At 39.4% G+C, this 26,402-nt stretch overlaps 1 protein-coding gene across 7 annotated transcripts in view; it reads right to left on the bottom strand.

The window, feature by feature from the left end:
* CTNNA2 (catenin alpha 2) overlaps positions 1 to 26,402 on the bottom strand; it is a 1,153,910-nt gene that overhangs the window by 719,717 nt on the left and 407,791 nt on the right. Inside the window, exon 1 of one of the 7 annotated variants that reach the window (XM_054701784.1) lies at positions 22,429 to 22,814. The exons of the other annotated variants lie outside the window; for them this stretch is intronic. Coding sequence (XP_054557759.1) covers positions 22,429 to 22,451 — 23 coding nt within the window. The 5' untranslated portion in view covers positions 22,452 to 22,814. Of the gene's footprint in view, positions 1 to 22,428; positions 22,815 to 26,402 lie in introns of those variants that run through there. 7 annotated transcript variants of the gene reach the window in all.

Below are 26,402 nucleotides of genomic sequence, written 5' to 3'. Positions count from 1 at the left end.
TGGAAGAATAAACATTATTAAAATGGCCATCCCACCAAAAGCAATTTACAGATTCAATGCTATTCCAATATAAATTTCAATGTCATTCTTCAAAGAAATAGAACAATTATTGATGAAATCCATATGGAATTACCAAAAACCCCCAAAGAGCCAAAGCTCTCTTAGAAAAAAAAAAAAAAAAAAGAAGAAGGGAATGGAGGCATCACACTCCCAGACTTCAAACTATACTACAAAGCCATAGTCATCAAAACTGCATGGTATTGGAACAAGAACAGACACACAGACCAATGGAATCGAATAGAGAATCCAGAAATAAACCCACAGATTTATGGTCAACTAATCTTTTACAAAGGAGCAAAGAATATTCTTTGGAGCAAAGAAATTTGTTCAATAAATGGTGCTGGGAAAACTGGGTTGCTACATGCAAAAGAATGAAGCTTGACTACTACCAAACACCATGCACAAAAACCAACTCAAAATGGATTAAAGAACTAGACATAAGACCTGAAACCATAAAATACATAGAAGGAAATATAGGCGAAACAATACATGATATGCACATCAAAGACATCTTTACAGACACATCACCCAAAGCAGTGATAGTGAAGGCAAAGATAAACAGCTGGGACTACATCAAATTAAAGAGCTTCTGCACAGCAAAAGAGACAATAACAAAAACAAAAAATACCCACCAACTGGGAGAACATTTTTGCACACAACACTAATGATAAAGGACTGATCACAAAAATCTACAAAGAGCTGATGAGACTCAACAAAAACAAAGAAAATAATCCAGTCAAAAAATGGGCAGAAGAGCTAAAAAGAAACTTCTCTGAAGAGGAAATGCAAATGACCAACAGGCATATGAAAAAATGTTCAACATCACTTGTAATCAGGGAAATGCAAATCAAAACTACCATGAGATACCATCTTATACCAGTGAGAATGGCACATATTAAAAAAACTAGCAACAACAAATGTTGACGAGGGTGTGGAGAAAAAGGAACTCTCCTGCACTGTTGGTGGGAGTGCAAACTGGTCCAACCACTATGGAGAGCTGTGTGGAGATTTTTTGACCTACTAAACATAGAGCTTCCATATGATCCAGCAATTCCACTCCTAGGTATTTACCCAGAGGACACAGAAACATCAATTCCAAAGAACACCTGCACTCCTATGTTTATAGCAGCACTATTTACAATAGCTAAGCTTTGGAAACAACCCAAATGCCCAAAAATAGATGACTGGATCAAGAAGATGTGGAACAGATACACCATGGAATATTACTCGGCATTCAAAAAAGATAAACACATGCAATTTGCAGCAACATGGATGGAGCTGGAAGGGATCATGCTCAGCAAAATAAGCCAGAAAGAAAAAGAAAAATACCAGATGGTCTCACTCACAGCAGGAATCTAGAAAACTTAAATAAGGGATCAGGAAAAAGAATAACTATAAGAAAGACAATATCAAAATCAACAAATAACAATGAACAAGAGACACTCTATTGGGGTGGGGGGTGGGGAAAGGAGGGCTTGGGGTAAAAATAAGGGGGTTGTAATTGTATGGGGAATATAAAAATAAAATTTAAATAATAAAATAATATTTTATTATTTTGGTCTTTCCCTTACAGTCACTACAGCCATGGCTCATTTAATGACCATGTTTTAATGTAAAATATGTATCCTTAGGTGTTTTTGTCATTGCTTAAATGCTATAGGCTGGGCCTTCCCTGGTGGCACAGGTGGCTGAGCACCGCACTGTGAAGCCGTCCCCAGCCTCTACAGCGCCGGTTCGATCCCAGTCGGCCAGCAAGGGTCCCACATGGCCAAGCAGACCTCTCCTGACTTATCCACTGCTCCCCTTAGCAGTGTATTTCCATCAGTCTGACTGTTCTGTTCCCCACTCTGTCTCTTGTGAATCCTTTCACCCTCCCACACATCTGGCCTGTACCCCAGTGCTTTTATAAATAAATAAATAAATAAATCTAAAAAAAATGCTATAGGCTGCAATTGCACAAGTCCAGGTAGTCCAGCTTACTACACACCTAGGTTACATGACACAGCTTATTGGGACCACTGTCACATATGTGCTCTATCACTGACCTCACCATCTTTAAGTGATGCCTGATTGCATTCGATGTGTTGGAGGTATTCTGTTTCCTGGAGATACAGCAATGAACAAATGCCCTATCTTCATAAAGCATTTGTTTTACCTGGAATGTTCTAAAGGGTGGTCACTCTGTCAGACTGTGTTCTGAAACTGAAACTGACCAAAATGTGGAGCAGATGTTTGAGATGACTCTAGATGGGCAAATAATAATTTTAAAAATTGAGATGAAATTCAATTTTGAAGTAAATAATTCTGTGGCAATTAGTACATTCACAATGTTGTACAACCACATTTCTATTTAGTTCCAGAACATTTTCATAAACCCAAAATGAAACCCCATGAACATTGAGAGGATGCTCATCATCCCCAATTTCTCCAGCACCTGATAACCACCAACCTGCATTCTGTATCCATGGATTTATTTACTCTGGATATTTCATATAAAATGAACCATATGACATGTGACCCTTTGTGTCTGGCTTCTCATTTCACATAATGTTTTTAAGGTTCATCTATATTGTAGCATATGCCAGTTCTCTGTTCTTTTAAAAAGGGTAAATAATATTCCATTGCATAGCTATACCATCATTTGCTTATCCATTCACCTGTTGACGGATATTTGGGTTGGTTACACTTTTGGAGCACAGCGAATAGTGCTACAATGAACATATCTATACATGCATTTGTTTGAGTGCCTATTTTCAGTCCTTTTGGGTGTATATGTGTGTGTGTGTATGCACAATATATATCTATCTATATATATGTATATATACATATATTATATATATATGAGTGTGATTACTGGGCCATACAGCAAATCTATGTTAAACTTTTGGGAGAGTTGTTGTTTTAAATCACTGACAACGTAACTGTGGCAGTATAATCCATCATGAGAATGCATTGGGATTTTATGACAGAGGGTTTGGAAAGGAAAATGGCATGCTTTTATGTACATTTTGTTATAGTCATCCTAGCTATTGTTTGCAGAATTGACCACAAGAGGGAAGAGCAGAAGCAGAGTGTCTAGTGAGAAGTTCTTATGACAGTTTAGAGGGGGATACTGGTAAGCATAATCAAATTAGAATATTTTGAAAGAAAGGTCTATAGTACTGACAGACTGGCTGGATGTAAGGTGTGAGGGCAAAAGGATACAAGCATAACTCATAGGCCTGATATTTAAGTAACCAGGTGATTGATAGTGCATGCTCTGGCAAAGGGATGAACATGGTGAAACAGTTTGAGAGGAAACAGTCTTTAATAGAAAAAAACAGTGATTCAGTCCTAGACATATAAAGTTTGAGCTGTCAGAGTTCTGTCTAGATATCTCAAATAGGGCGTGCAGGCACACCTGTGTGTGTGCGCGCACGCATACTCTCTCTCTCTCTCTCTCTCTCTCTCTCTCTCTCTCACACACACACACACACACACACACACACACACACAGTGGCTAGGAAGCATTTAAAACTTTGGGAACAAAGAGAAGATAACTGGCACCAAAGAATCTAAGAAACTAGTTAGAGGAAAATTAACATGAGTGGCACAAACTTTAGAAACCAGAAGCAGAGAAAGCTGTTCCAGGAAAGTGATTGTGGAAGGAACACTTGGAATTGTTAGGGGGAAAAATGATAGGAGGGTAACATGTCTCAAGAGGAAGAAAGGTAGTGAGGGAGGGAAGGAGGAAGGTAGGAAGATGGGAACCTAGTAATAAAGGCATAATAGTCACTGGGGTTAAATGCTACTAAGACAAAAAGATATGATACGTGAATTTTGCAAGTTAGAGACCATAATGCTTTGAAAAGAGTGATTTACAAACAATTGAAAGGACTAAAATAAGTTGTGTTTTTTTTTTTTTTTTCTTTCTCTCCTTCCATGGACACAGGTATGTTATTTTGGGGGAACTATTAGGGTTAGTGGTATGAGGGCAGATTCCCATTACAAAACACATATAACATTCAAGGAGAATATCACCACCAAGTGTCAATCTAAAAGAGAAAATAAAATGCATTCCTTTTTGAACATCACTCCATATCTCAATAAATGATTTAAATATAACTCAGTTATTTAAAAATTGTGGGTATCAATTCTTTTGATACATAAAACAACAAATAGTAATGTGCCTAGAATTCCTTGAGTAAGATAAAATATACCTATATGATCCCATTCCCTAATACCACCAATTCTCTTGTTTTTAGATGTTTCACAATGTTAATGTATTTATTATTAAAGCTTATTAATCAGTTTCAGTAGATAGCATGTATTAGGAATATCTACCACAAGTGATTCTCCCAATAGTGTAAAGCTATGACTTAAGACCATAAAATCATGTTCAATGTCAAATTCATATGTTAAGAGTTCAAAAAAATGTTAATTTGAAATTGTGAGAAAATGTTTAAGACATTTTAACTAACCAGGAGAGAATTCTGGCCTATATATTCCATGTAACATTCCCAGTGGATTTCTGATTGTTTCAAATTATATAGTTTAGCATATGTCAAGGCATGCTAAATATCACATAGACTGGCAGAAAAAGGTTGTATTCACATCCAGTGTCATTCAACTTGAGCTCTCTTTTAGCAAGTGCCCTCCCACAATGTGTTACAGGGAGTGCTTGTCACTTACATGCCATAAAATCATGCACAAACAGGAAAATGAAAATGACTCCTCAAAAAGTGTCTCGAACAGAGCAAAAAAAATTCTTGGAATTAACAATGTTTCAAAATGCCATTCAATCTCAAGGATTTGATTCTGCCAATTTCTAAAAAGTCATACTTAAATGGAGTTTTATTTACAGTCAAGTATCCCCTGCCACTTTGTGTGGCTAGCTGAGGTCAAATGCTGGCATCCCACCCACACGTAAAAGAAGTTAGACCATGTCACTTACTTTAGATTAGAGAGACTGGGAAAAAGAGCTTCTCCTGTCAGCATGTAGGTTTCACACATCTAATTCTCACCTTTTCTGAGACTGGTCGAATAAAATGAAGAGGAGAAATGAGGTTGGAGTGGGTGAGGGATGAGGGATGGCTTGATGTGACAGGATGATCTCACGCAGAAACAGGCTATGTGCACTGCTATTTGTTATCATCTGCATGTTTCATTAACATTCATAGTTTATTGCATAATGCAGAGAATTACTTAACTGCCTCAAAAATATTCTTTACTAGGAAGTCATGGAATAAGTCACATCTCCTTCTATAAAAAGAATCCATAAAGATTTAGATTATTAGCACAAGAAGTCGTTGATGACATTTTTTTCAAAAAAAATATCCCTAGGGCCTCCCCAGGGGTGCAGCGGTTGAGCACTGGGCTGTGAAGCTGCCCACAGCCTCTGCAGAACTGGTTCGATCCCTGGCTGCAGGGCAAGGGTCCCACATGGCACGCACACCTCTCCTGCCACGCCCGCTGCTCCCCTCAGCAGTGTACTTCATCAGTCTGCCTGTTCCGCTCCCCGCTCTGGCTCTGGTGAATTCTCTCACCTTCCTGGCTTCTGACTGTACCCAGTGCTTGTATAAATAAATAAATGAAATCTTAAAAAAAAAAAAAGAGAAAATATCCCTAAATAATTTTTTTCTCAAGAATTGTTAGAAGAAAAGCAATATGCTTTATGGGATTTTTTTTTTACTCAAACCTGAATTTGTGCATTGGCCCTGCCATTAATAAATGTAAGCAATAATGTGAAGACCATGGGCCAAGAGCCTAAAAGCTATGAGACTTAGTTGTATCATCTGAAAAATGAGATAATAATGCCCATGGCTCAGGTCATTGTATAGATTACATGCAACGACTGAAGTTCCTGGCACAGGGCAGACATCAGGATATGTTAATTTCCTATCCCCCTTCAAAAAGATCAGCTCAACTTAGGTGAGGAAGGAACAGAAGGGAAAAAAAATCAAGATATGGGATTTCTGAGATGAATCAACTGGCCCTGCAGATGTTCTAGGTCATGTGCTGTCTGTAGAGTGTGCCATCTTATATCTGATGGCCCTGGAAGCACCTGGGGTATCTTTCACTAGTTTGATGCTAAATTCTACTCCATTCAAAGGCTAGACCCACCTCCCTGGCATCACCAGTCATAAAAAAGGTTTAGACAGGATAGTTCTAGACAGATACAGGAATAGAAACATGACTAGACATCAGTGCTTGCTGATCAAATTTCCAAAGGTCCTCCTAGCAGGGGTTTATGGCGCTTTGTTATATCATTTAGGTCATTTCCACAGGCTAAGATAAGATGCATTTAGCATTGATTCACAGGGAACATGCATTTTGTGGTAATTATTTAGCCCACTGGCTTGCTTGGGTTTGTGTGGCTCAGTGGCTATTGAAGTTACCTTCTGGGGTGAGGATGACAAAACAGTCGTGTTCCTACTGGTGTGATATCAATGACTGACTGAAGGTAGTTATGTGGAATCAGTGTCCAGTGTTATTTGCTAAGTTCCTTAAGTGCATCATGCATGTCCTCCCTGGCGTAGGAACCCTATGATGCAAGGGCTGACCTAGATCATGACCCTTAAATTAGCACCACCTCCATCAGCACCTCCCTGGTGGAACATGAGAGTACACGGTAATGTTCCCATTCCACACAGACAAAGGATGTAGATTATGCAATGCAAATGTATTGTATTGTATGATTTAGGAGAAATGTTGGACTGTGGGGCACTTGATTTCCAAAATTAAATTAGACATTTCAACCATATGCTTGTAGGCACTATGTAGAAAGAACATCACTGTAGCATTAATTCTCTGTGAGAGCAGGTAAACCCTTGCCTTGGTTCCATGTATACCAGCACAACTTGCAGTCTCATGCACCAGTTCCCCAGAGGGCCCCACCTGCTGGACCCACTCTTTGGTCCACCTCCTCACCAACACTTCTTCAACTCTGTTGGGATTAATAAGCCACTGAATAAGCCACACAAAATCACTAAAACAAAAACAAAACACTGTTTACTGACCAATGACCTTCATTTTTAACAAATGGAAAAATATGACCAAAATTTGGATAACTTGAATCTAGATTAAAAAAAAAAAAAAAAAGAGGGCCTCCCCGGTGGTGCAGCAGCAGTTGAGCGCTGAGTTGCAAAGCTGCCCGCAGCCTCCGCAGCGCTGGTTCGATCCCCGGCCACCGGGCGAGGGTCCCACATGGTGTGCAGACCCCTCCTGCTGCCCGCTGTTCCCCTCAGCAGTGTATTTCATCATTCTGCCTGCTCTGCTCTCCCCTCTGGCTCTGGTGAATTCTCTCACCTTCCCAAACTTCAGACTGTACCCAGTGCTTGCATAAATAAATAAATCTTAAAAAAAAAAAAAGATGAAAACAGTATCATTGGGGGAAAAAGCCATTTACCTCCAGTCTGAGTTTGATGGAAGGCTTCGACAGTTTCAGAATCGCCCCTTTTTTGGACAGAAACAGACCAAGAACTCATTACTGTGAGTTCATTTCCCACTCTTGTCCTCCCAGCTAAGAGAGAACACACATGGGCACTGGTAAGTTATAGCCACTGAGACTCCAGACCAGTTATTTGAACAAATTAAAAATGTGCTAACTGGCCAGGGAACTCCTGTTCTCATCCCTTCAATATCAAGGACAGGAACCCCAATGGGGCAGGTTTCAATTAGACCTCATCCACCTATTACCTGATCTGCATATTGTTCTCAAGCTTGTGCCTTTGAAATCAGACACCTCACTTTCCCTGGGTGTGTGATGGCGCTCTTTCCCAGGTTAATCTTCTGTTATGCTTAACTGATTAGACTGATAATGGGGAGCCATGGTCAGGTCCCCAGTGACATAGTGTTGGGGGCTGGAAGGGGCAGTGCTGGGGCTGGAGGGACACAAAGGCACCATCAACTGATGAATAACACACCCAGAGTTTGTATTGGTCAGTGCCCAGTTCAGAGCTGAAGCTCAGAATAGCCCCAACTGGCACATGACAGCATAGCACACTATGATGAGCCTCCGGTGACCATTTTTTAAAAATAATAAATCTTGAGATTTGCAAACAGAACTTATTTTCCTTTTAATCACATCTCCAGAATCAAATATCTTATATCCACAACTTAATTTGTCCATGGGAAGATTAAATTCCATCAAAAAAAAAGTATGGTGTTGATTTTCCATTTCTAAAGATCCTCCTTTTGAGGCCCTGTGGCCACGCAAAGGTCACTGCATCAGTCAGTGATTACTGAATTGGGAGCTCCTGCAAATATGAGCTTGCCCTTTAGCACACAGCAGGCTGTAATTCACCCTCACGGACCAGCGAAACGACTTATACTGCTCAAGAGTTCAAAGCCGAGTCCTTGCTTATCGCTCCAGTCAAACAATTTCATTTCTATCAGTTTGTGGTTGTACTTCAGATTTTATGGATCCAATGGGTCTAGTGAAATTTTATTACCCTGCAATACAACAAGAAGAATAAAGCTCTAGGAAAAAAAAAATCAATATAATGTTTAAGGTCTTTGTTACCTTTATAACCTCCAGTGTTCTTCTACATATAAACTAATAAATCAAGCTTTTAAGGGAAGATGCATTCTTCAGGGCTTGCTCAATACGAAGTGCTAAGTCCGATCATAAAAACTATCAAGAAGTAGCTAATGGTTTTGCTACCTGAACAAGCACAGTTAAAGTAGAATCAATGGCAAGACAAGGATATTGTTTGCTAGTGCTTTCTCCTGGTTAGCACATGATAATCAGTTGTTACCAAATGAAGAGAACAACTTTAAAAAAATTAGAGGAATTTTATATTGGGTTTGTCTGAATTGCAAATAGATATAAATTTGATGTAACATTTCGAATATCAACTTCCTTAGTACTGGCCACTTCTCAACTGCACCGAATGTACTCAAGGTAACTTTACAGTCGAGTCAGCAGAACTGCAAGGCAATCTTTCCCACAACCTTCAAGAGAATGGCTTTTTCTTATGTCAGGATCTTGGAAATATGACTTGAGTACATTTTCTCTAGTGGATTTTAAAAAGAAGCTATGAAGATGCTAAATATTAGAACAAAACTAAAATTAAATTTTTCTACTCAATTCAATGATTAAATATATCTTTTCTCATAAACCTCTTTGGCCTGGCACACTCCAAGGATTGGTAATCTAAACTCAGAACCTTTTCAACATGAATTAGCATCATGTAGCCAATTTGAATATTCTGCATTAAATTAAATTAAATGAGAAACAGGTTGAGAAAGCAATTCACCTATTTATTACGAAGAGAACTTTATGGCTCACCATATAACATAGTAAGTACCATTCAGCCATTGAAACAAATTGATATGGATTCCATTCCAACCAAGTGCCTATAAGAAAATACAAGGCTTTCTACAGGGAGAAAATATGATCTGGAGAAAAGGGCAAATCTCACCACTCCTGCTGGTAAATGGCTAAGAAGGGATCACAAAATTCCTAGTGACCAAGGCAAAAAATAAATAATAAAAAGCACAGCAAAATTAAGGGTCACCCTCATTACACTACGAATAAGGTAGCCAATTGTTTACCTGATGGGCACTAATAAATGCGGCAGTTTCCACCAGTTCCCAAAGGGTTCTCCCTTTCAGGAGTCCTATCTTTCTACATCGGGACAACACATAAGGAGTGAATTAAAGATGGTCCACTTTAGCCAGTGAAACAGAAGATATAAACGAACAATTAATTTATGGTAATGATTCTTTTTCTTCTTTACGTGGATTATTAGGCTATAGCATGGTCATAATGAAGGAAGTAAAGTTTCTTAACTGCATTAAATTTCTCATTAGTCTATTTTTAGAAATGTTGACTAGAATTACTGGAGTGGTAGGTGGGGGAAGGTGAAAATGTCTGACTTTTAAAAAACGCAATTTAATGAACTTATATTGGTACTCTAGTGGACAAAACAAATAGTAGTTAGATCATGATACATTTGGGTAGGTCATAAATGGTGCTGATTGATACATGCCCTGAATCAAAGGGACGGACCAAATGTCAAAACTTTGGGCTTTTATCGGGATCCTGGTATGGCTCATATCCACATTCAATATTTGCATCAGCCAAAGGCTTACCATGCTGAACCAATGTTTGAGAACATACATCTTACAAAGAAAGTGAACCCACTAGATAATGTAAACATGACAAGACACTCTCAACCCTCTGGAATGATAAGATACATTTATGAAGAAAAGGGGAAAATGAGACCCATGTTCTACACAAAATGTGTTGATTTTCTCATGCACTTTAACAAATGACTCCAAACTCACTGGCTTAAAAAAATGAAATTTTATTTTCTGACATTTCTATAGGTCAACAGTTTGATAAGTGTCTCATTTGTCTAACATCAAGGGGTCAGCAGATTGGAGAGAATGCTGAATGCTCTAGGGGGAAATCTATTTCTTTGCCTTTTCCAGGCACAAAGGTCTACAACATTCCTTGGTTCTTGGCCACCATCTTCCAGCTCAGAAAGCAGCAATAGTGAGTGGAGTTCTCACATTACTCTGACCTCTCTTCCACCTCCCTCTTCCATTTCTGAGGCTCACTGTCATTAACTGCCTCTGTCTTTCCAGCTCAAGGTCTTTAATTTAACCACATCTGTAAAGCCCCTTGTCATATATAAGGTAACACATATTCTCAGGTTATAGGGATTAGGGTGTGGACCTCTTTGGGGGCATTTTATTTTGCCAAGCATTCAAGAATAAGAGAAAAAGAAAAAAAAAATTGCAGAGAAAAGGTTGGTAGAAAACAAAAAAAAGGTTAACTACCCTCTGGTGAGAGGATACCTAGAATAGTAAGATATGTTCTAGATATTGCTGTGAAAGGGGAACAGTATTAAACTTCAAAAGGTCTTCAAAACAATGACTGACAACCAAAAGTGTTGGTTAGAAGTAGTTCAAACTCATTAACTTAGAGAAGGCCTGGGTGTAAACCAGAGAGTTCAAGGATCTGAAGGGCTCTCAAGGACTGCATTTGTACCTTACCATGGAAGGAGAGATCACTGTTCGAGGAATTTAGGTGTAAGCAAACTTGAGTTAAAGATAATAACAAAACCTGATGAAAAAGGAATAGTTTGGTTTAGCTTACTTGAACACTAAATTTGCCTGACTTCTGAGAATTTATAAAGGACTTCCTTACATTATTGCATTTTAACTCCAAACATCTGAGAGAAAACTACAACAGCTACTGGGATGAGATAGGATACTGGCAGATACAAGAAATCCAATGCAGGTGATTCAAGATACTTTAAAGAGGGGTGACTGAGAGAGGCAAGGCAGAGTTGATGGTAGTTTAGGGACACTGAGATTCTCAGGGGTTACATCATCAGGAAGGGGAAGATCTTAGAAACCCAAGGCCTAAGAGGCAGAGAAAGAACAAGAGCCAAAAAGAGCCAGAGATACTGACAAGAGACCAGGCAGCTGTAGACAGCTGTTGCCAAAATAGGCAGCCCAGGGCAGTCAGGGAATCCTAAAGAAATAACCTCTCCTTGTGCCCTCCTTTACCTCCTGTTGGTGCCCCTGGGCGCAAACCAACAGGTCACTTATAGCGAAGAAGACAAGAAGAAGCTTCCTGAAGGGGTCAGGGTTCTAGGCACAGAGTAGGACAGACAAGGGTGAAGGATGATAGCGTGCAAGGGGAGATGGAGTGTGACCAGCACAGCAGTACTGCATTTCTTTTCCAGATGACAATGTGGGGACTTAGCAAGGCTGTCATTCCCTTGGGTTCTCATAATAAAACGCTACTGCAAAGCCAGGACTCAATTCTGAGCTTTGGGATCACCAAGCATTCCCCATGACAGGCACTGCCTGCCTCTCAGAGTCCTTCTTTGCATTGGAGGAGGAGCTGGAGATGCTGAAAAGGGATTCAGATTTGTGATGAGGGTTTGGAGAAGACTTGTCACTTTCCTCCATAGACTTCTAAGACTTCAGCCTCATCATCTTCCACTGGGTCTACATGATTTCTCATTTCCTTTCAAACCTAACTACCTTAAATAGCTTCAAATGCTACAGAAAACATGTGTTCATGGTAATGAAAACCATCCAGGATTATGCAGATATCTGGATAAGGCAATGTGCTACTTATTCTGTCTTTGTAATATCTGACTTTGTCTGCCTTCCTATCCATTAGAGTGACTGAGAGTATTAGGTATGCATCGAAACGAGGTGACCTATGATTTCCAAGAGAGTTTTGATAGCACAGAAAGGTGGGCTTGACAAATGTTTTACCATTGTTAAAGCTTAATGTTAATGAACACTATGTTCATTAAGGTCTTTAGAAGTTGGCAATAATTGCAAATTAGTCCTCTCTGTCTCTTCCCTGAAACTATAAGTAAAGGAGTACTTTATATCACTGTAGGGTAAAGAAAATATCAGGCTTTTCTGCCCTCCCGCCATCAGGATAGATGATGGATCCTTGTCCTGAATGCATGCTGATGGCGGCACCTGGAATAGGGTGTGGCATAGGTAGATGGATTCAGCTGAGTTAAGACTGTGCTTTTAAGGGCGGCGTCACGGGGACGCCAGCAGCAGCAGCAGCAGCAGCAGTAGCAGCAGCAGCAGCAGCAGCAGCAGCAGCAGCAGCAGCAGCAGCCAGAAGCCGAAGCAGAAGTCGAAAGAGAAGCCAGATCACCAGAGAGCCCAGATAGAGTGAGGATTTGCTGGGGCTGGGAGGCCTGCCAGCCTCCCGGCCCCCCAGCACCCCTGCTGCCATATGCCTGGTGAACCCCAAATAAAAAACCTGCAAAACTACTGAGGACTCTGACTCCTCCTTTACCCGGTCTGCATGGGATCAGAAAACCTGCACTGTGTCCAGTCCAGCCCTTACAATTGGCGTAGTCGCAGGATCCATGCAGACGGGTATTGGAGCCCTCCGAAGACCTGGAGGGACTAAGGAGAACAGACTTTGCCTGTGACGACGCTGGAGGCACCATGGCGGTATAGAAGATGGATACGTCCACGAGCTACAGGATGAGACCTGGCGTGAAGGAGACGCCCGAAAGGACCAGCAACGACACCGGAAAGGACCAGCCAACGACACCGGATAGGACCAGCCAACGACACCGGAAAGGACCAGCCAATGACCCCTGAGGCAGCAGGCCATTGCTGAAGCAGGGAGAGGCCAATGGACTGATAGACTGATGAACTGATGATTTTGGACTGACAATCCCGCCAGAAGGCGGAGGACCTTAGCAGGTTATGTTTATTTTTTGAGAATCTGGGGGTGGCCAGTGGGCCTAGATGGCCAAAAGCAGCCTGTGTATGCCCAGTGGCCAGGTGGAGGAGAAAAGCCAACTAAGGTGGCAAAAGCTGGTACTGATGCTAAGTTGAGAAGCCCTAAAGCGGCTGTTAAGCAGCCTGGGTATGCTGAAGCCCTGTGAGTCTCGTAAAATCACCTATGGGTGATGCCTTGCTCATTCTTGAGTGAGGGTGAGGAGCTGAGGAGCCCGTCCTTGGGGGACGGGTGGGGAATGTGGCTTGGGGTGGAGCCCAAGCCAAATGCAAAGTTTGGATCCCCAACCCATGTGCTTGTGCAGTGGGTTGGCTTGAGAGCAGGGTCTGTGAGTCGCATGGGTGGCCATGAAGGCCGAGTGTGAGCGACTGCAGACAGAAACCCTGAGGGTGGCGATTACCCCCAACAGAATAAAATTGCCAATCCCAGAGCTAGTGCATCCTGGGGGTGGATGCTGTGTGTGCCTTGTACCGAGACTACAGCCAGAGAAGGCCAGGAAGCCTGACGGCTCCTGGTGTGATATAGTAGATGCCCGTGAGTGATTCCCCTCCCTCGTATGAGCAGTGCCTTCGGCAGCAGATTTGGTGGCTCATCTGCTGGTACCAATAATTGTCTTTTGCGCTAGGTTGGGGCCCTGCCTGGACTTATTTGTGTTCTGTTGTATTTTGTTATATTGTATTTATATTTGATGTATTTGTTTTTGTGGGCTATGGCTGCATTGTTTGCTTAGAAAATTGTATATATGTGTATAGACTGTATGGCAGAAAACCCCGAGGGGTGGAGTGTAGGGTAAAGAAAATATCAGGCTTTTCTGCCCTCCCGCCATCAGGATAGATGATGGATCCTTGTCCTGAATGCATGCCTGATGGCGGGCACCTGGAAAGGGTGTGGGCATAGGTAGATGGGATTCAGCTGAGTTAAGACTGTGCTTTTAAGGGCGGCGTCACGGGGGGACGCCAGCAGCAGCAGCAGCAGCAGCAGTAGCAGCAGCAGCAGCAGCAGCAGCAGCAGCAGCAGCAGCAGCCAGAAGCCGAAGCAGAAGTCGAAAGAGAAGCCGAGATCACCAGAGAGCCCAGATAGAGTGAGGATTTGCTGGGGGCTGGGAGGCCTGCCAGCCTCCCGGCCCCCCAGCACCCCTGCCTGCCATATGCCTGGTGAACCCCAAATAAAAAACCTGCAAAACTACTGAGGACTCTGACTCCTCCTTTACCCGGTCTGCATGGGATCAGAAAACCTGCACTGTGTCCAGTCCAGCCCCTTACAATCACATAAAGGCATGCCTCTAAAATTGCATGAAAGTAATCCCTCTTACAAAAGTCCATTTTCCATCACTTTCAGTATATAATAGTAGGGCAGGAATGGGCACAGTGCAGGTTTTCTGATCCAGCAGACTGGGTTAAGGAGGAGTCCTGGAGCCCTCAGTGTTTTTGCAGGCTTTTTACTGGGATTACCAGGTACATGGCAGGCAGGGGTGCTGGGGGCTGGAGGCTGGCAGTCCTCCCAGCCCCCAGCAAATCTTCACTCTATCTGGTCTCTCTCTGGCGTTCTCTCTGCTCTTCTCATGGCTCTGCTTCTCTCTCGGCTTCTTGGCTTCTGCTGAAGTCCCCGTGACACCGCCCTTAAAAGCCCAGTCTTAGCCCAGGTGAATCCCATCTACCTATGCCCACACCCTATTCCAGGTGCCCGCCATCAGGCATGCATTCAGGTCCGCAAGGATCCATCATTTATCCTGATGGCGGGAGGGCAGAAAAGCCTGACATTTTTCTTTACCCTACAATAATTATAGGTGTATTATCTTTATAAACATAAATATAGTCCCAAGGTATCATAAGGTCACTTTTCTAATATGAAAAACTCATAAGTATTCTCCCAAAATGGAAATATTTTGTGTGTGATTAAACTATAAGTCATGAAATAAAAATGTAAACTAATTGACTAAGCAGAACCAACATTTTCAGCAAAATTTCCTGGACTTTCACTGGACAAACAGATAAAAGTCAACGTCTCTGGATGAGTATGAGCAGAGAGAAAGGAAGTCACCATTCAGCCTCTCATTGGCTCCTTTTGACAACTCCTGAGCTCCCTCACTTCACTGGTTCAAACCATTTTGTCTGGCCTTTATATTCAGTCACTAGCCTAAAGCTATGTACCCATCTGAGTATGAATAAGCACTGCATATGTCCTGTTATTTTGGTAAATTGGTGAAGAGGTCTCTCTAACCTGTGATCCAAAGGGGAGAGAGAATTTCTCGCTTCTAAATAGAAACTAAATATACAGGCATCATCCTCAGATCTCAATGCTCACAGCTAGTATGCTGGAGGGACAAGGAGAAGGAGGCAGGCCGACCTGACAAGTCCAAGCAGAGGGCAGGTGAATTCTCTGAGAGCAGCCCTAAGTGTAATCATAGATATCTCATGGAAACTTCAGAAATATGTGCAAGCATGTTGTAGTTAATTGAAATCCTGATTGAGCAGGTAAGGCCAGAATCAGCTGTATTTCAATGCTATTATTGTCACCTTTCCTAACTGCTGACTGGTGGGATCAGGGTACAGGTATGAAGAAGTACACTGGATTACATAACAATTCATCTCCTCCCTCTCTTTAAGATCCTTCTTAAAACGCTACAAACACATAGCATGAAACTCCCTTTGGTTGCTCTGACTTTATTTGGCTTCTAAAGTTTAACATATTAAACCATATTATGGGAAGAGAGATTGTGAATCGCAATGGAGGGAAGGTAGACAGGTCAGTATTAAGGGGGTATTTGCCAGAGTGACGAGATCTACATTGATGCTGACACAGATATATGACACTGCTCTTTACATTACAAAACCTGCCATGTAAAAAACATGTATTTATAGGCAAATGTGTGCATTGAACTCAGACTCTAACATTCACGGCTACTTCTACTTTGGAACGGAATGGTGTTCAAAAAATTATGACTAATACAGGTTTGAGGCAGGATCCATGGAAACAACCTGACATAATTGTGTTTTGTTCAAAGAGAAGGGCATATCCTCTGTAGTTAAAATACTAACTCTAAAACAGTAAATATAACAATAACATTCACTGCACAAATCATGTATGTTCTCTGAACATTGAGAGTAAATAGAGAAAACCCAAAGGTTCAAATACAAAGATGGTTTATTCTTTGCACCTTTGCATGGTATCATAGACCTTTACTCTTTGAATGTATGGGACAAGGATGCAAAATATATTTTACCCAAAGTTTTCTTTTTGTTCCCTTTATATCACCTCTTAAATCTGGCAGTGAAGTAATACACAAAGGCAAATTATGCTCAGTTTAATTATTTCTTTGAAGAGTTTAGATAATTTGTGTAGCAGAAAATTCTTAGAAACAATTAGGAAAGGTTGATGGCTTTACGATTAGGAAAATCTTTCTATTAAAGCGATAACTGTGACATGTAAGAACAAAAGAGAAAAAAGCCAGGAGTGAGTCAAACAAAGAAAGGATTTGGGGTCCATAGTATAGGGTGGGAGAAGTGAATGTTTACTTATTTTATTGAGGTCACACTGGTTTATAACATTGTATGTGAAGCAGAGGTATGGATCACGCCTCTTCGGATGTATGTCACCCCACCTCACTGTCAGCTAATGCTCCTACAGTCCTCTCCCACAGTCTACTGGGGCCTCCATGCTTTGATCTCTATGCACCCCTCTCCTTCTAGCAGCTTTAATTGTACAGACAGATTTTTAGGATTTGTTACTTGTTTGGTTATGACTAATGTTTTGTTTTGTTTCTATATATTCCACATGTAAGTTTAACCATCCAATATCTGTCTTTCTCCTTATTTACTTCACTTTTCTCATCCATTTTGTCACATGGATGATAGAATTGATTTTTTTTTAATTACTGAATAGAATTCCATTTTGTGTGTGTGTGTGTGTGTGTGTGAGAGAGAGAGATAGATACACTCACTCTATCTTCTTAATCCAATTCTCTATCCTTAGACACTTGAGTTGTTTTAATAACTTGACTATTGTATACAGGGCTGAAATGAACATAGGACAGTGTGTGTGTGTGAGTGTGTGTGTGTGTGTGTGTGTATATATATATATATATATATATATATATATATCCTTTTGAATGAGTGTTTTTGCATTCTTCTTATAGATACCTAGGAGTGAAATTGCTGGTTTGCATGGCAGATCTATTTTTAATATTTTGAGAAATACACATACTGATTTACAAGACTGGACCAGTCTACATTCCAATGCTTGTTGTTTCTGGCCTTTTCGATATGGGGTATTCTCATCGGTGTGAGGTGGTTTCTCATTTTGATTTGCATTTCCCTGATGATACATGATGATGAACATTTTTTCATGTGTGAGCCATCTGTAGTTCTTTTTTAGAGAAGTGTCTATTTAGGATGTCTGCCCATTTTTGATTAGGTTGTTTTCTTTTTGTTGCATTATATGAGTTCTTTATATATCTTAGATATTGGCCTCTTGTCAGACGTATGATATGCAACTACTTTTTCCCATTCAGTAGGGTGTCTTTTTGATTTAATGACAGTTTCTTTCACTGTGTAAAAGCTTTTTAGTTTGATGTACTCCCATTTGTTATATATTCTCGTTTGTTTCTCTTGCCTTTGGAGATGAATCCACACCTAAAAAAAATTATAAAGCAAATGTCATAGAGTATTTTCCCTATATTTTTTTCAATGCAATCTATGGTTTCAGGTCGTACATCCAGTTCTTTAATCCATTTTGATTTAATGTTTGTGGAAAGTGTGATAGCGATCTAGTTTCATTCTTTCACATGTGACTGTCCAGTTTTCTCCACACGATTTGTTGAAGAGACTTTTATTTCTCCAGTGTATGTTCTTGGTTCCTTCGTTATAGATAAACTGTCATATATGTGGGGGTATTCCTTTTTAATCATGGGACTAAAGGTTTAAGTCATATTCTTTTCCCGCTCAGTTATAAAGAAGTTCATACTCTACTACTTCATAAGATACTGGAAGAATAAGAATGACAATAAAAAACTTGATATTGGACTTAAACTACTGGAATCAACAATTAATGAATAAGCATTGAGCTAGTATTCAAAGTTAAAAATAATAATGGGCAACATATTTTGACAGTTTCATGCCAAAAAATAACATCAATTGGAGCAACCCAAAGAAAGGGTTGCATAACTTACCTCATCTTACAGATAAGAAATTTAAGATCACATTTACATAGCAAGCTGGTAGAAGAGCCATGATCCAGAAGCAGACATTAGATTGCAGAGCTCACACTCCTACCCAATAATCGTTTCTGCCTAGTTTGTAAGTTGCACTTCTTAGGCTGACCTAGAAAAGTGCTGGTGCAAAGGAAAAGTTTGGCAACATCTCTTCCGTAGCCCACAAGAAATAAGCAATGGTGCAAATCCAGTGCAGGTAGTTTGGGGAGGAGAGGCAGTGGAGTCAAAGAAAGCTGAGTGCTGCTTTCTGAGAAGAGGGCTGTGAATTCAAAAACACAAACTGGGTCATATTCATCCTGTACCATTTTGTCTGAAATTCTGCAAAGGCAGAGTGTTCAGTTCATGTTCCTGCAGTGAAAATTATGCAAATTATTTTCAGTCAAGCTGTAGTGAGGGAAACGGTTTCAGGGAAAGACACTAAGTGTGAGAGGGGGTGAAAAGCAGGCAGTTCCCCTTCCAGTAGAGATTAAGGATAAATTCATTCACGCGAAGAGGTGGCATTTAAGAAAGTCTTTGAAAAGTAAAAAAGGATGGAGGTGGTGATTAAATGTCAGCAGAAGCACCCAGCATACCCAACAGCCAAATACTATGTCTTTAATTAATAGAAATTCTGAAGAAATGATGTATCTTCATTGTTAAGGACTTCATGGGTTTACATCTTAAGTCATCGCAAAAGAAAAAAAAAAAAAACTTGCCATCATTAGAAAGACTATTAAGAATCTTAGATACTCATGAGGCTATAGTAGAAATGATATAACTCAACACAGTTCAAACATACATTCCAAAGCAGCAGTCAGCAAACTGTTTCTGCATAGGACTGGACAATAAACACTTTAATCTCAGTAGAGCATATAGTCTATCCCTTCAACTCAACTCTGCCTTTGAAGTGTAAAAGCAGTCATATAAGATATATAAAATTTAATTTACAAATACAAGCACCAGAACTAGTCTGGTGGCTATGTTCTCAAATTTTACATAATAAGAAGCAACACAAACTAGCATTCCCCAAATGCTCCCAGCATAGAATTCAACTTTATTCTTATGTGGTGTTTTTTTTATCCTTTGTTTCTTGCTAAGAAAATAAAGTCAACACGAAAAAGACATACATAAAACCTTTTATCTCATTTTATAGCAGTTTTGTTGAGATATACTTTATGCAACATTAAGCACATTTCTTTAAAGTGTTCAACTCTATGGGTTTTATTTATTTATTTATTTATTTTGTATACTCAAAGAGTTATGCAACCCTCACTATTAATTTTTTACCTTTTTATTTTGGACACAATCATTTACCAACTATGTATTATCTACTATCTCCCCATCACTATAAAGGGTTTTGTTGTTATTTGGATTGGTTTGGCTTAGCTTGGCTTAGTAGAGGTGTAACTAGTATAAAGAGGGTGATGGAAGAAATAAAACCCATGACAATCTGAAGCAATCAGCTAACAATATATAAAAATAAGCAATGGGAATGCTAAGTTAGGTGGTGTGGAGACCACAGACACAATATTTTCCTTATAGAAGGGGTAGGGTATGGAGGGTTCTAAGAATTTGGTACAGAGACCTTAAAAGTGACCTTGGGTTTAGATGGCTGATGCAGCAAGAGTAAAGGGTAGATTCCAGGAAAAGTTCAGCCTGAAGGAAAGGCCTAGAGCTCAGAACACCTGAAGCCTTTGAAATGAATAGCTGACTGGGGATGTTCCCAGAACTGCAGATGCCTTGATACAGGGAAAGTGGCCCAAAAGATGTAGGACCTCAGGAAACTGCGTTCAGAGATGGCAAAGTTAGCACCAGGATCCTCAGAGGTCCTGGAAAGGTCAAAGAATGAATTCAAAGACTGTATGGGGAAGACTGTCTGATCATTATAGGGTAGGATAGCTTAGATGGAGAAATACAAAAATTGGGAGGGTATTGATTATAACAGTGGTAATAATAAATGTGATTCTTGGACAGAGATTATTAACTGTTTCTTACATTCAAATCACCCGAGACACTTTTGAAAGTAGATCCCATCCTTTGTACTTTTTTATTAAGCTTCCTAGCAGGTTCTAATATGTAGCTAAGAACTGTTACTGAAGGGGAATGGATAGGAGAGTTTATATTTGTGAAATTAGAGTTGTTACATCCATGGTTTTCTGACTCTTTTTAGAAATAAGCCATTAATTAAATGAGAAGCCCTTAAAAATTCTGAGAAAATTTGGATCTTATCAAGTAGCAAACAAAGAATGATGATTTTTAAAGGCAGAGGAGCTGAATAAATTATATAGCATATTTTGGCAAGCTCTTAGCATATCTCCCTGAAATAAATCTTTTAACCCAGGCATGATTTAAAGATTTCAAACTTAAGACTCACACCACAAATGACATTGCTTGTTCCGAGTCGCATGTACTGCACAGCCCAAACACCTGTGTATGTCGGGTAAATGTTAATGTATTCTGTCAACAACAGATTACCTTACATGGCTAAATTACTCAATGCCATTATCTTTACCAGCCATCTGTAAACCTAATCCCCTCTGTGTTCTAAAATCCCAAGCGCCCGCTACACTATTTTTATTTTACATTTCTGCATAAATCTGTTAAACTCAATATGTTACCACAAATTCTCAAAAATCAAAGGCAATCTGCTGGCCTATAAAACACTGGTTACTGAAAATCGAAGGGTACAATATGATAGAGATTCAAGTCATCCGCAAGCAGTCTTTACAGGGATGGTGTTGAACCACAAGGCCTGCCATAAAATCAGAGATGTTCTTTCAGTACACAGTATGAGCTTGAACCCATTCATGTATTTCATATCTAATAAAAATCTGAACAGTTGGTCTGATTGGATTTTAAGTGATGCAAATTTGAAAATCAAATAGGCAAACTCCCTTTAGACTTCATCTATTTAGAACATAATTGTAAAGAACTACAAATTACATTTACCACACTATTGAATTCCCTAGAGATTCAATATGAAATTCAGAGAAAGGGACAAATATTTGCAGGTGCGGTTTTTTTGTACCTAATGAATAAAATTTTCCCTCGCATACGATGCCTTCTCTGATGCCAGCACATTTTCCTTAATACAACACCTAAATCATGTTTTCTCTCACAAAATCCTTATTGATCTTAAGTAATAACGCTAATGCTTACATGTAACGACAAATTACATTTTAGTTGAGATTAACTTTTTCTTTACTCCATAATTATGAAGCACACATTTGCTTTTCTATTTACATTTTCAGGCATATAACTATATTGCTTGAAGAGACACCTAGGAATCTACCTTCTGAAAATATTTCTGTAAAAGTTTATAAAAGTCAAACCTCTTCAAATTATGGTTAATACATTAAAAAACCATTTAGGTCATAATATTCAAATAATCACATACAATGTGAAAAGTTATAAAACATTCATCATCTGGAAGTCCTATTTTTTTTTAGCATTGTCAAGTACTTAGAAGTTAACAGGTCTCCTCATTCTTTTTTAATGAACCCTATTCTACTGAAATCTAAACAAATGCCAGTTCTGAAAGTTAAAATGGTCTCCTATATAACTCACGCACAAGACTAACACTTTCCACATAAAGAGATTGTCTAGAACTTTCCTATTTGATTGGAAGTATTTTCAAATATGAAAGACGTTTACACAATTACAGAGGCAATAAACCCACCCATATTATTCCCTTATCAAATATAAAAAAAAAGCCTTGGGGGTCGTAATCTACTTGCAGCTTACAATATGAAGTATAAATAATATCCTACTGTGACTTGAAATACAAAAATTCTTTGTGCATATTGTTTTTCTCAAACACATCTGCATTTTAAAGTTTGCATGATACCTTTCTTGTTCAAATAAAAATTTCCAACTTCTATAGCTCATATTCATAATATGATAGCGATTATCGCACTAATAGGTTAAATTAAGTATGTTTACTACTCACCAGTAATTTCCTAGACTAAACATATAGATTGTTTGTATTTTAATACACTGCTTTCTCTTTCTTCTACTTATAGTAGCTTAAGTCTTCTCACATCATTATCTTCTCCTTTAACAACAACAACAACAATAATAATAGCACTACTACTAATAATAATGTGTTCCAGGTCCTGTTTGCAACACTCCTCTTGCATTAAATCATTTATTTATCACAAATATCAAGTCAAAACTGTCATTATTCCCATTTAACAAAACCAACTCTAGTGAGGCCAAGATCTGAATCCAAGCAATCTACCTCTAGAGCACTGACTATTAACCACTAGGTTATATTCCCTTCTTAAACGAACACTCTTTTATTCACATTTCACACAATGAAATGCCAACATTTAATTTTCATTTATTAGGTAAACTTGGTGGGATGGGGCACCAAGATTCACCAGCTGGCATCCATGGTGGTATTGTGGGGTTCTTTGTGGCTAGTTTTGTCTTAAGGAAGATGAATGGAATACGGAATAGGTCACTAGACAGTTCTTCACAGGGATCTCATTCTTGTAAACCCCTAATAACGGTGGCTCTGATTACAAACTTATCTTCTTTTATTTTACTTTTTAATATTTATTAAGGTAGCATGAATTTTTTTAAGGATTTATTTATTTATACAAGAACTGGGGTACAGGCCAGAGGCGTGGGAGGGTGAGAAAATTCACCAGAGACAGAGCGGGGAGCAGAACAGGCAGATGGACCAAAAACACTGCTGAGGGGAGCAATGGGTGAGCAGGAGAGGTCTGCCCGTGCCATGTGGGTATCTCCCTGGCTGGCAGAGAATTGAGAACCCACACTGCAGAGGCTGTGGACAGCTTCACAGTGCTGCGCTCAACCTGCTGCACCACTAGAAGAGGCCCAGGTAGCATGAATTTATAACACTGTATATGTTTTAGGGTTATAGGTCCAAACCTCTACAAATATAAGTTATCACACCACACCCATCACCAAAGCACAACCATAATTCCCCACCATAGCTCATTGAAGTTCCCCCCCCCCACCTTTGTTTTCAATCCCCCACCCACCCTTTCTGGTAGACTCAGTTCTAGAGCCAGATCTCTAGGGTTTGTTTTCACTTGGTTTTGTCTGTTCCTTTGCTCTGATTTTTTGTAGTCCACGAGTGAAATCATTCAGCATTTTTCCTTTTCCTTCTGACTTATTTTGCTTTGCATAATTCCTCCAGTTCCATCCATGTTGTTGCAAATCGCAAGGTTTCACCTTTTCTCTAATAGTTGAGTAGTATTCCACTGTATTCCAGTGTGTGTGTATGTGTGCGTGTGTGTGTGTGTGTGTGTGTGTGTGTGTGTACACATTCATCTGTTTTGGGCCCTTGAGTTGTTTCTATGACTTTGCTATTGCAAACATGGCTACAATGAACATAGGAATGCATATATTCCTTTGAATAGTTGCTTTGTTTTATTTTGGTTTTTTTTTGCATTGTTGGTGTAGATAGCCAGAAGAGAGATTGCTGGTTCATATGGTAGACCTACTTTTAATATTTTGAGAAACCACTACATTGTTTTCCAAAGGTGCTGGACCAGTCTACATTCTCACCAAAAGTGTAAGAGAGTTCCTTTTTCTCCACATCTTTGCCAACACTTGTTTCTGTTTTGTTTTGTTTTCATATGGGCCATTCTCACAGGCATGAGGTGGCATCTCATAGTGGTTTATATTTGCATTTCCCTGATAAGTGATGATGAACATTTCTTCATGTTTCTGTTAATCATCTGTATGTCTTTGGAGAAGAGTCTAGTCTAGCTCTAAACTTGTCTTCTTTTTATTCATCAAGCAAATATTTATTGACTCCCTAGTATGCACATGGCATGATAGTGTGTAGTGAAGAGACTTCAGGAACCACTGCATGACCCAAGCACACCTTTCCTACAGGAGAGGGATAGGGTGCCTCAGTCATCCAGGTAACCGGAAGTCCCAACTGCCATGCCATTCCTTGTTGCTGTCTTCCCTTCAAATGTTGTTCCATTCACCACCTTCATCTTGTGGGACTTAATAAGCTGTCTCTTCAAATTCATAGAAAAGGGACTTCCTTTTATGAAGTTCTTCTAGACTTTCTAATCCCCCTCCCCATCTTATTTGGGGTTCTCATCCCATGTTATGATATGGCCTTTTTATATTCATCACCTAGATGCTGGATTTATAAATGATGTGGGGACAGCCTATATCCTATAAATCCTTTATAACTGAACCACCTCCCAGAACCCAGTACATAGCAAACCTGATAAATACTAATGGCATTAACTTATTTTGAAAGAAAATTATCTACACATGAAACCAATCTAATGACTTACAAGTTGCACAGTGATGCAAAATCTGAATGTGTTTTGTTTTTGAGACTACTCCTTTACAAGGAGGATACTGCTTTATAAAAAATGCCTCTTATCTCAACACTTTTTGCATTATTACAATTGCAGGGTATTGCTTTAAGAACTTTAGAAAATGAGAACTCCAAACCCCTAGTTTCAGGAAAACATGAAAATAAATCCTAGATCCATTCTGATACACAATCTATTAAAATCTAATGAGGAAATGTGGCCCATCTACATGTAAGAGTAACCCTCTAATCACCAACAATGAAAAGTTTTTCAGTAACAAAAATAAGTCATTAAGGAAGGAGTCAAATTCTCTGTTAGAATTGATGATGAATCTTTTCAGGAATGACTATATTTTAACATACTAAGTATCTCGAAATCTGAAAGTAATCTCTGCTTTTGTAGGATTTAAAGTGTATTTGAAGGTATTTTAAGCCCTGACTAATATAATGTGAAAGTATAATTTGCAAATGCTAGAAAATTGACACATCAGAATTCTTAAGGTATAGGATTCTGGTTGTTTTACTGTTTCTAGCTAAGTTAGTCCTTCTCCCTCCAGGTCACCAGAACATAGTTACATCTGCCTTTGATGATTGGTATCTTCTATGAATAATATGAATTACTGTGTATGTTAGTTTTAGTGTTTCTGCAGAACAATAGAAGTCTTGGCACATTGTGTGCTGACCGTGGAAGTGACGTTCTCAAATAAATCTCTGCTGACTTGTTTAAACTATAAGCTCCCAAAGGGCACCCTTGGTACTCAAAATAACAAAGAGTTCTCAGCACAGTGGCAGCTCAGAACACAGTGTCTGGCATGTTATTAGCTTGTTATCTGATAAAGCACCACTATATTATATTTCCCTCTCCAAAAAGGAAAAGCAAAATTAAATTATAACAGAGAGCTGTAAGGTTCTGGCTAATTGACGCTTGGCTATATCTGATTTTGAGCTATACTAAGGCATTTATCTAGGTATCATTGAGATATGCATTTTTTGATATGTGAATTTAAGAAACACTGTAAAAAACTTCTTTATTAGCCAAAGTAAGACTCAGTTTTCTGTACAAAGTAATAAATTCTCAGGTCAGTTCTCAGTGTAATTAACACAGTGAGCCAAAATAGTCCACAAATATTTCTGTTACTGTGAAGTGCTGTTGATCATTCTGCTCTTTTGGTGTTAAATATAAATGGGAGAGGGAAGGCTTAATTTAGCCACTCTCTGGCAACAACTGCCATTCTGATAAGGTAGAGATAAGAGACATAATTCTTATTCTCAATTTGGCTTTCATTACATGAGTTTTAGTAAATTAATCTCTCCATTCCTAAGCTCCCTTATCTAGGTGGACAGAATATTAGTCTCGATGGTACAGAAGGCTCTGATAGTTAGTGCAAGTTTTTTTTTTCCATTTTTAAATTTTATATATTTTTTACATCATTTTTCATTTTTGCACAATGTATGCATTTTCATCTTGGAGTAGGATCAAAACAAGGGGGGTGGGAATTGTATGGGGACTATAACCAAGATGACTTTATTCCCTTCCTTTACTACGAACTTCCCACTGCCTAGAATAACCTTTTCTACCCTTTGGCCTAACTTTTTGAAAATGAGCC

This window comes from Talpa occidentalis, unplaced genomic scaffold, assembly GCF_014898055.3.
Source record: "Talpa occidentalis isolate TD23 unplaced genomic scaffold, MPIMG_talOcc4v2.1 talOcc4.5, whole genome shotgun sequence".
NCBI lineage: Eukaryota > Metazoa > Chordata > Mammalia > Eulipotyphla > Talpidae > Talpa > Talpa occidentalis.
This window is presented reverse-complemented; position numbering and strand designations above follow the sequence as displayed.